Raw genomic sequence first — 10,378 nt, 5'->3', positions numbered from 1 at the left:
CACGGCGGGGTTGGATCAAGGGTTGGATTGATGATCTCAGAGGTCCCTTCCAACCCAGCTGATTCTATGATTCTCCATCACTCTCACCATCCAAGGAGCTGAGGCTCCCTAGCTCATTAAACTGCTGGACTGATTTGATCTCTGATTAACCAATGGTGAGATGGGGATCATGGAAGACTTCCCGAGGTGCGACATGTCTGTTAAAATCACTTCTTTCCGTGTCTCTCCTCAGGGCACGTCCTCTACGCCGACATCAAGATGGAGAACGGGAAGTCCAAGGGCTGTGGGGTGGTTCGGTTCGAGTCCCCGGAGGTGGCGGAACGCGCCTGCCGGATGATGAACGGGATCCAGCTCCGCGGGCGCGAGATCGACGTGCGGATCGACCGCAACGCCTGAGCCTCCCCCCTTCCCTCCTCCTCCCCCTCCCTCCTTTTTATCTCTTTAACAAAACCAGGGCTTGTTATTTTTATTTTCCGATTTTTATTTTTTTTCTCTCTCTCTCTCTCTCTCTCTCCCGTTAACCACATATGAGTTTTGACTGGATGTTAAAGGTGTTCAGAAAAAAACAAAACCAACAAAAAAAACCACCCAGTTGCTTTCTGGAGTAAAATTTTAAGTCCTTTTTTTAAACGGGTGAAATCGCCATTTTACCGGGTTTTTTGCATCGGAATCTGCAACGTGGCACAATCTTTTTTTGTAGTTGTGGCATCTCGTTGACATGACAGATGTAAACAGTCTGAATTTGATAATAAAGCAAGTTAAATATTGCAGGCCCGGCGTCCTTTACTCTGGCGGCGAAAATCCCCGTCAGCCCAGCCCTGGGTGAACTCAGCTCAGTGAACTCAGCTCTGAGCCCTGGATAAACTCAGCTCTCAGTCAACTCAGCCCTTGGTAAACTCAGCCCAGTGAACTCAGCCCTGAGTAAACTCGGGCTTCAGTAAACTCAGCCCAGTCCCTCTGGGTGTCCCTCTGTCCCCCGGGAGTGTCTCTGGGTGTCCCTCTGTCCCTCAGGGGTGTCTCGGGGTGTCCCTCTGTCCCCCCCAGCGGTGTGTTTGGGTGCCCGCCCCTCTGTCCCCCCAGGGGTGTCTCTAGATGCTTCCGGGTGTCCCTCTGTCCCCCTGGGGGTGTCCGGGTGTCCCTCTGTCCCCCGGGGGTGTCTCCGGGTGTCCCTCTGTCCCTCGGAGGTGTCTGTTTGTCCCTCTGTCCCCCAGGAGTGTCTCCGGCTGTCCCTCTGTCCCCCGGAGGTGTCTGTTTGTCCCTCTGTCCCCCCAAAGAGGGACCCCCGTCCCTTCCCTTCGTCCACGTGGCCGCGGCCGTCGCGCGGCAGTGACGTCACCGCGCGGCGCCGCGCGAAGGTCACGGGCGGCGCGGGGCGATGGCGGCGGCCGGAGGGTGCGGGGTGAGCGGGGAGGGAGCGGGGGGGAACCGGGGAGGGAAACGGGGCTCAACCGGGGCGGCGGGACAACGCCCAGGGCAGCGCGGGGCCGCCCGGGCCGGGGGCACAGCGCGGGGCCCGCCCTGCCCTCACCCCCCCCCCGGGCCCGGCCGTGTCACCCCCGGGGGACCCGCGGCCGCTGCTGCCGCTGCCCCGGGACAGCCCGGAGCGACCCCGAGAGGGAACTGCCCCTGCCCGGGGCGTGGGGTGGGATTGGATGCTCCGTAAAGCCCCTCCATCCCAAATCCCCGTCCTGCAGGGGTGGGATTGGATGGGTTTTAAAGCCCCTCCATCCCAAACTGTCCCTGGCACTGGGTGGGATTGGATGGGTTTTAAAGCCCTTCCATCCAAACTGTCCCTGCCCATGGGGTGGGATTGGATGGTCCTTAAAGCCCCTCCATCCCAAATTGTCCCTGCTTTGGGGTGGGGTTGGATGGGTTTTTAAGCCCCTCCATCCCAAATTGTCCCTGGCACTGGGTGGGATTGGATGGTCTTTAAATCCTCTCCATTACAAACAGCCCCTGTCCCTGGGGTGGGTTGGGTTTGGATGGTCCTTAAAGCCCCTTCATCCCAAATCCCTGCCCTGCAGGGGTGGGATTGGATGGTCTTTAAATCCAAACAGTCCCTGCCCTGGAGATGGGATTGGATGGACCTTAAAGCCCTTGGATGATCCTTAAGGCTCCTTCATCCCAAACTGTCCCTGCTTTGGGTAGGATTGGGTGGGTTTTAAAGCCCCTCCATCCCAAATCCCTGCCCATGGAGTGGGGTTGGATGGGATTTTAAACCCCCTCCATCCCGAACTGCCCCTGGCACTGGCTGGTTTTCTGGGATCCATCAGATCTTTCCTGCTCTGATTTGAGGCCAGAGGGTTTCTTCCTGCCCAAATACAACCTGGAAATTCCTGCTTTTCCCTCCAAAGTCGTATTTGGGAAGAATTCTCCTGGAAAAAAAAAACTCGATTTGCTTCCTGTCCGTGCCACGTTTCGGCTCTGGGGTGGGTTGGTTTGGGCAGCAACTCATCCCTAAATCCCAGCTCTTGGAATGTTCCCTGACCTGTGGGATGGTGTTTTCCTTGCAGAAGTGTCTCCTGGGTGGCCTGTGGCTCTTTTCCAGACGTTATCCCATCGCTGCCTTTCCCAGGAATGTGTACAGGATCCACGGCCCTGCCCTGGACACCCCCCAGGTTGGTTGAAGCCGAAATTTGTGGGATTCCAGTCCCTGTTTTGCCCCTTAATTCTCCCAATTATCCCAAAATCCCGATTTTTTCCAGTCCAGGTGTTATTCCTCGGGAGGAAGGAAAGGCTTCATCTCGGGTTTCGTGGAGAACATCAAACAGGAATTGGCCAAAAACAAGGAGATGAAGGAAAGCATCCAGAAATTCCGGGATGAGGCCAAAAAACTGGAAGAGTCGGATGCTCTGCGGGAAGCCCGGAGGAAATACGTGAGATTTTCCTGGGAAAAATGGGAATTGGGGGCCTGGTTTTGGGAAAAGCTCGGGAAAATTGATGGAAATTTGGCATTAAATTGTACATTAAATTTGGAATTAAATTTAACATTAAATTTGGAATTAAATTTGACAGTAAATTTGGCATTAAATGTAACATTAAATTTGGCATTAGATTTAACATTAAATTAGACATTAAATTCTACATTAAATTTAGCATTAAATTTGGCATTAAATTTGACATTTAATTTAGCATTAAATTTACCATTAAATTTGACATTAAATGTGACATTAAATTGGGCATTAAATTTAGCATTAAATGTGGCATTAAATGTAGCATTAAATTTGACATTAAATTCTACATTAAATTTGGCAATAAATTTACCATTAAATTTGACTTTAAATTTAGCATTAAATTTAACAGTAAATGTGACATTAAATATGACATTAAATTTGGTATTAAATTTGGCATTAAATTTGATATTAAATTTGGCATTAAATTTGACATTAAATTTGGCATTGAATTTGATATTAAATTTAGCATTAAATTTAACATTAAATGTAGCATTAAATTTGGCATTTAATTTGCCATTAAATTTGGCATTAAACAGTTTGGTTTTGAGAGCTCTAAACATTATTTGCCAAACTGAGCTGGTGGCTCAAGTGAGGAGCTCCTGAAATGGGATTTTTTTGCCCTCAGTTCCAGCTTTAATGGGATTTTATTGTGTGCTAAACTGGTTTTGAGGGGTTTTTGATCCTCATTTTGGTTTTTTTCCCCCCAGAAAACCATCGAATCCGAAACAGTGAAAACCTCAGAAGTGATTAAAAAGAAACTTGAAGAAATAACAGGGACAGTTAAAGAGGTAAAAGGACCTTTCCCAGAGGAAATTCAGCTTTAAGTGGGAGATTTGGGTGTAATTTGAATTATCACCTTTTTTTTTCCCCTCCCTCGTTGCCAAGTGGTTGATTTTCTAAATTAGGAACAAACTGAGCTTTTTTTGGAGCCTTTTATTTGCTGCTCCTTGATGTTTAAAGCCCCTGAAATTCCAATTTCTGCCTCAGATCACACCTCTGGCATCTCTTCCATCCACACCTTTTCCAGCAAGGAATCACCCTGGATTTCAGAGGGGACACTGGGTGTGTTTTCCAGAATATTCCTGCATGAAGTAACTCTGAAAAATAACAACCACACGATATTTTGGGACACAGAATTCCCATCCATTAAATAAAACCTCAGATTGGGGAAAACTCTAGAAAAAAAAAATCCCTTTATGGCCCCAGGAGCTGCTCCAGGAGCTGCTCTGGATGTGACTCAGAAGTGCCAGTTCCAGGTGGAAAATTCCCAGTTTTTTAGAGATGGTGAACTCCAGGAATTTTGGAGTAGCTGAGGTTGGAAGGGGGTTTGGAGCAACTTGGTGTAGGTGGAAGGTGTCCCTGCCCACAACCCAAACCATGCTGGGATTTGGGATTCTCCAGGTTGGGAGAACTGAGGGGGGTTCACCTGGAGAAGAGAAAGTTCCAGGGAAACCTGAGAGCCCCTTCCAGGACCTGAAGGGACTCCAGGAGAGCTGGAGAGGGATTTGGGATGAGGGATGGAGGGACAGGACACAGGGAATGGCTTCAAAGTGAAAGAGGGAAATTTAGGTGGGATATTGGGAAGGAATTCTTGGCTGGGAGGGTGGGGAGGGGCTGGGATGGAATTCCCAGAGCAGCCATGGCTGCCCCATCCCTGAGAGTGTCCAAGGCCGGGTTGGAGAAGAGAAGATTCCAAGGAAACCTTGGAGCCCCTTCCAGAGCCTAAAGGGGCTCCAGGAGAGCTGGAGAGGGATTTGGGACAAGGGATGGAGGGACAGGACACAGGGAATGGCTTCCCAGTGCCAGAGGGCAGGGATAGATGGGATATTGGGAAGGAATTCCTGGCTGGGATGGTGGAGAGGGGCTGGGATGGAATTCCCAGAGCAGCTGTGGCTGCTCCATCCCTGGAAGTGTCCAAGGCCAGGCTGGAGAAGAAAAGACTCCAAGGAGACCTTAAACCCCTTCTGGGGCCTGAAGGGGCTCCAGGAGAGCTGGAGAGGGATTGGGATGAGGACAAGGAATGGCAGGAGCTGCTCTGACCCTTCCCCTTCCCTGTTTTTTGGCAGAGTTTGGACGAGGTCAGCAAGAGCGACATCGGCCGCCGGATCAAGGAGGGAGTGGAAGAAGCGGCAAAAACGGCCAAACAATCGGCTGAGTCTGTCACCAAGGGAGGGGAGAAGCTGGGCAGGACTGCAGCCTTCAAAGCCATCTCTCAGGTACACAATTCCCAGGAATCCAGGCCCCGGGAAAAGCCTGGAAAACAACAACCACACAATATCCCGGGCCACAGAATTCCCATCCGTTAAACCAAACCTCAGACTGGGGAAAGCTCCATTAAAAAAATCCCTTTATGGCCCCAGGAGCTGCTCCAAGAGCTGCTCTGGATGTGACTCAGAAGAGACCAGGTCTAGGTGGAAAATTCCCTCTTTTTTCCCACGTTCCCAGTGGGAATGTGGGAGCTGTGAGGGGGGAGTTTGTGCCGGGGCTTAAAATTAAACCCACGGCTCCAGTGGGAGCCAGAGGGGAACTGGGCTGGGAACTGGGGGTGTGGTGGCAGGTCTGGCATTCCCTGGCAGGTCTGGCATTCCCTGGCAGGTCTGGCATTCCCTTGGCAGGTCTGGCATTGCCCTGGCAGGTCTGGCACTCCCTCAGCAGGTCTTACATTCCCTTAGCAGGTCTTGCACTCCCTCAGCAGGTCTGACATTCCCTTAGCAGGTCTGGCACTCCCTTGGCAGGTCTGGCACTCCCCTGGCAGGTCTGGCATTCCCTTGGGAGGTCTGGCACTCCCTTGACAGGTCTGGCATTCCTTGGCAGGTCTGGCATTCCCTCAGCAGATCTGGCATTCCCTGGCATGTCTGGCATTCCCTGGCAGGTCTGGTACTCCCCTGGCATGTCTGGCATTCCCTGGCAAGCCTGGCATTCCGTCAGCAGGACTGGCATTCCCTGGCAGGTCTGACACTCCCCTGGCAGGTCTGGCACTGCCTTGGCAGGTCTGACATTCCCTCAGCAGGTCTGGCTGGAGGGGCTGAGCTGCTGGAAGATGCCCCTGTGGGAGGTGGTTGCTGGGTTTGGGATGTAGGGCAGCAAATCCTTCCCCAGGCAGGCACTGGGGTGTTTTGGGAATGACTGGCTCTGTCCCAAAGCTCGGATTTGGTGGAAAATATGTCAGGGTTCGTGTGTTTTGGTGTCACCCAAAAGCTGCCCCAGCCCTGGAAGTGTCCAAGGCCAGGTTGGAGAAGAAAAGGCTCCAGGGAGACCTTGGAGCCCCTTCCAGGGCCTGAAGGGACTCCAGGGGAACTGGAGAGGGACTTGGGATGAGGGATGGAAGGACAGGACACAGGGAATGGCTTCAAAGTGAAAGAGGGGAAATTTAAATGGGATATTGGGAAGGAATTCCTGCCTGTGAGGGTGGGGATGGAATTCCCAGAGAAGCTGTGGCTGCTCCATCCCTGGGAGTGTCCAAGGCCGGGTTGGAGAAGGGAAGGCTCCAGGGGCAGTTTCTGGGAAGGGTGAGAGGGGGACAATAAATGGAATTTAACAGGGATTCTTTTCCTTTCAGGGAGTAGAAACTGTTAAGAAGGAGATCGATGAAAGTGTTTTGGGGCAAACTGGGCCCTACAAACGGCCGGAGCGGCTCCGAAAACGGACGGAATATTCCGGAGAGAGGATCAAAGAGGAGAGGATATTCGAGGCCAATGAGTAGGTGTTGGGCTCATCTGGGGTGGATATTTCTATGTGTGATTGAATAAAAACCTTCCAAACTAGACAGGGGTTAAAATCCAGGAGCTGGATGAGGCTCTGGGGGGAGAGAAGGAGCACATTTATAAGGATTTTATAAGGATTTTCCTTATGAAAAGCACATTCCCAGCGGGAGCTGATGATCCTGAGTCTTCCCAGAGTGAAAGTGGGCACTTGAAAATTATAAATTTAATGGTCAAAGATGAAATTTTGACTTGGGCACGTGTTTTGTTGTCAGTTTTCACATCTCCACATGGATTTAGGCTTGGAATTAGGAGCCTGAGCTCCTTTGCTTTCCCTACTGCCTCGACCCTCTAAGTCAATTATTATTTATGTGGTGTATTATTTTCCTGCTGTACCAATTATAGGGTGTCTGATTAATTAATGGGGTTCTAATTTACTTCCAATTATAATTCTAAGTAATTCTAATGATAATTAATTTATGGGGTTATAATTTATCTGCTGTATAATTTATGGTTTTATCACTGATGTGTCTCCTCACTTCTGTTCAGTGCTGCAGGGATGTTCCTCCTCTTTGTTCTCCCAGTGTTGTAAGTTAATTTTCTCCCCTGTATCCCTGTTTTATCCCTGTTTCCTGCCCTTTCCAGGGAGGCCATGGGAATGGTGCTGCACAAAGACTCCAAGTGGTACCAGCAGTGGAAAGATTTCAAGGACAACAACGTGGTTTTCAACAGTGAGTGTTCCAAGAGCTCGGAGGCAAAGCAGGAGCTTCCTTCTTTTTCCCAGCCCTGATTCCTGCTGGTGTGGGTCTCATTCCATCTGTGCAAATCCCAAATTCCCAGCCTTCCTGTGGGGTTTGGAGTGGTGTGAATGGGAAGGGGGAGGAAGAGTTGACAGCTCTGCAGCTTTTCCAAGCTGCTCCATTTGTGTTCCAGCCCCTCCTGCTGGATCAGTCCCTGGAGGCACCAAAACCTGTTTTCCAAAAGAACTGAGCTCTTCTTTGTCCCGTTTTTCCCTCGTGGTGGCTCTGGGAAGAGGCTGGAAGGACAGGTCCAGCAGCAGGGAGAGGGCAGCAGAGGGCACCAGATCTGCTCCTCCTGGCCTGGAGCTGAGGAAAATCCTTATGAATCAACAGGGTGGGGAGAGGCTGGGATGGAATTCCCAGAGAAGCTGTGGCTGCCCCAGCCCTGGAAGTGTCCAAGGAGAAGGGAAGGATCCAGGGAGACCTGAGAGCCCCTTCCAGGGTTTAAAGGGGCTCCAGGAGAGCTGGAGAGGGACTGGGGACAAGGGCTGGAGGGACAGGACACAGGGAATGGCTTCAAAGTGCCAGAGGGCAGGGATAGATGGGATATTGGGAAGGAATTCCTGGCTGGGAGGGTGGGGAGGGACTAGGATGGAATTCCCAGAGAAGCTGTGGCTGCCCCATTCCTGGGAGTGTCTAAGGCCAGCTTGGAGCACCCTGGGATAGTGGGAAGTGTCCCTGCCCCTGGCAGGGTTTGGAATGAGATGATCTTTAAGGTCCTTCCAACCCAAACCACTCTGGGATTCCCTGATCCTAAAATCTGGTTTCTGTTGGCACCTGCCCAGATCTCTGGAATATTTGGGACTTCGCCTCCTTCCCGTTTTTATTCCAAAACCTTAAAAATTGTGAATATCTCTGGGTAGTTTATTTAAGTATTTAATGTTTCTGAGAGGCAGAAAAAGCCCTAAAACCAGAATCCTTCAACAAATCAAACCCATCCCTGGCAGTGCTGGAGGGGGAAAAGATTTGTTAAGGAACCAAATGATTGTGTGAAAGTACAACATAATTAACTTCACATCCTGTTTCTTCCCAGCTTTTAAAGCAGAGCTCCTTGGGAAGTGTCCAGGAGTGGGTTTCACATCCCATTTTTCAGGTTTTCCAAGGAGAGGTGCTCCTCAAACTCCCCCCCCTCCAGCCCTGAGCCATCTGCCCGAGCTTGGGGGGTTTTTTTTTTAGGCTTCAGGCACCTTTCCAAGGTTTTGAGTCCAGGCTGAGCTGCAGCTGCCCCAGGCTCTGCCTTCAGGTACCACCTGGATGTCCCACGCTGAGAACACTCCGTGCTCCTGGCAGGAGAATCCTCCAGGGAATGATTCCCATTTTTAACTGAACAACTTCCCTGCGGGGCCCGTTTATCCCTTCTGTGGGTCTGATCCCTCTGATGGTGCCCAGAGCCCTGAGTTGCTGCAGCAATGCCCTGTTTGCTTCAATATCTGGGTTTTTTTAGGTCCCCCCCTGCCCTTTTCAGCCCTTGGGATTTTTCCTCTGCAGAGTTTTCCTTCTGGATCCGGGACATGCTCGGCTTCCTCCCTCAGCGAGGCTGAGGAGCACTTGGAGCTGCTTAAAAACTGCATCCTCACTGATTTTTGGCCGTTTTAGTAAAAAATTGGCAAGGTTTAAGGTCTGTTCTATGATTTTCCACCCCTGGTGAAACTTTCTGAGGTGATTTTCACATCTCCTGCCCCGTGTAGGGCACTGAATCGAGGGGTGAGGCTGTTCCTGGTGTAATCAGACTATTCCTGGTGTAATCAGACTGTTCCTGGTTTAATCAGATTATTCCTGGTGTAATCAGACTATTCCTGGTTTAATCAGACTGTTCCTGGTGTAGGGCAGTTTTCTGGTGTGTTTTCTGCCTGCAAATGTTCCAGAAGCTCCCAAGTTTGTGGCAGCTGAAGCGACAGAACCAGTTTTTGGGAGTTGAGAACCAGTTCCTGGGAGCTGAGAACCAGTTCCTGGGAGTTGAGAACGAGTTCTTATGAGTTGAGAACCAGTTCTTCAGAGTTGAGAACCAGTTCTTGGGAGCTGAGAGCCAATTCTTGGGAGTTGGGAACCAATTCTTGGGAGCTGAGAACCAGTTCTTGAGGGTTGAGAAGGAGGACGACGGGAAAGGTCCCTCGCAGTCGGTGCCTGTTGCGAGCCAGGAGATTGAGGAGGGAACTGGGAGCTCTGATTCCCAAGCCCTGGCAGGTTTCCTGGATTGGGATGGTCTCTGAGCTCTCTCTGCTCTCCTGGCAGGGTTCTTTGAGATGAAGATGAAGTACGACGAGAGCGACAATGCCTTCATCCGAGCGTCCCGCGCCGTCACCGACAAAGTCACCGACTTGATAGGTAACAGCTCCTCCCTGAGCTCCCTCTGCCTCTGGATCTGCTCCTCCTTGTGCTATTTCCCACCTTTTGGGACAAATTCTGGAGCTTTCCAGCATTTTCCATGCGTTTTCCACGCGTTTTGCCTGGATCATTCTCCAGGATCACTCAGCGATCAGAAGGGCTCTGAGATGACAAGTTAAGCCTGGGATAAATCTCTGGGATAAATCTCAGGCTTAACTTAAAGCCTGAGATTGGCTTTAAGTCAATCCTCCCTCTGCTCTTGCCTTGTTCCCCCTCTCCTGGGGGCTGGTTTTATGCCACTGCCTTGTTTTCCCAGGTGGATTGTTCTCCAAGACGGAGATGTCGGAGGTGTTGACGGAGATCCTCAAAGTGGATCCCTCCTTTGACAAGGATCGTTTCCTGAAGCAGTGTGAGCGGGACATCATCCCCAACGTCCTGGAGGTGAGAGGGGAAAAGGCATTCCTTGGATTTTTTTCCCTTTTTTTCCTTTATTTTTACATTTTTTTACTTCATCCTTCCGTTTTTTCCCGTCGCCCGAACAAAAACGCGGGACGGGATTTGCTCCTCAAACATCCTCGGGAAAGGAAGTTGGAGCCCA

General features: G+C 50.9%; 2 protein-coding genes across 3 annotated transcripts in view; both read left to right on the top strand.

Moving 5' to 3' along the window:
• Positions 1-770, top strand: part of HNRNPM (heterogeneous nuclear ribonucleoprotein M) — a 22,908-nt gene extending 22,138 nt beyond the window's left edge. The window contains 1 exon segment of the mRNA XM_027706100.1: positions 233-770. Coding sequence (XP_027561901.1) covers positions 233-396 — 164 coding nt within the window. The 3' untranslated portion in view covers positions 397-770.
• A 581-nt stretch (positions 771-1,351) lies between these two features.
• The window catches only part of TIMM44 (translocase of inner mitochondrial membrane 44), a 15,343-nt gene continuing 6,316 nt past the window's right edge, over positions 1,352-10,378 (top strand). Inside the window, exons 1-9 of one of the 2 annotated variants that reach the window (XM_027706095.1) lie at positions 1,352-1,399; positions 2,514-2,618; positions 2,711-2,876; positions 3,662-3,742; positions 5,021-5,170; positions 6,514-6,653; positions 7,301-7,386; positions 9,688-9,780; positions 10,097-10,221. In XM_027706095.1, the coding sequence (XP_027561896.1) occupies positions 2,578-2,618; positions 2,711-2,876; positions 3,662-3,742; positions 5,021-5,170; positions 6,514-6,653; positions 7,301-7,386; positions 9,688-9,780; positions 10,097-10,221 (882 nt within the window). In that variant the 5' untranslated portion in view covers positions 1,352-1,399; positions 2,514-2,577. Of the gene's footprint in view, positions 1,400-2,513; positions 2,619-2,705; positions 2,877-3,661; positions 3,743-5,020; positions 5,171-6,513; positions 6,654-7,300; positions 7,387-9,687; positions 9,781-10,096; positions 10,222-10,378 lie in introns of both variants that reach the window. The other variant, XM_027706094.1, reaches the window with a different exon arrangement.

The sequence above is a fragment of the Neopelma chrysocephalum genome, unplaced genomic scaffold (genome assembly GCF_003984885.1).
Source record: "Neopelma chrysocephalum unplaced genomic scaffold, ASM398488v2 Primary Assembly neopelma1_363, whole genome shotgun sequence".
Lineage (NCBI taxonomy): Eukaryota > Metazoa > Chordata > Aves > Passeriformes > Pipridae > Neopelma > Neopelma chrysocephalum.
This window is presented reverse-complemented; position numbering and strand designations above follow the sequence as displayed.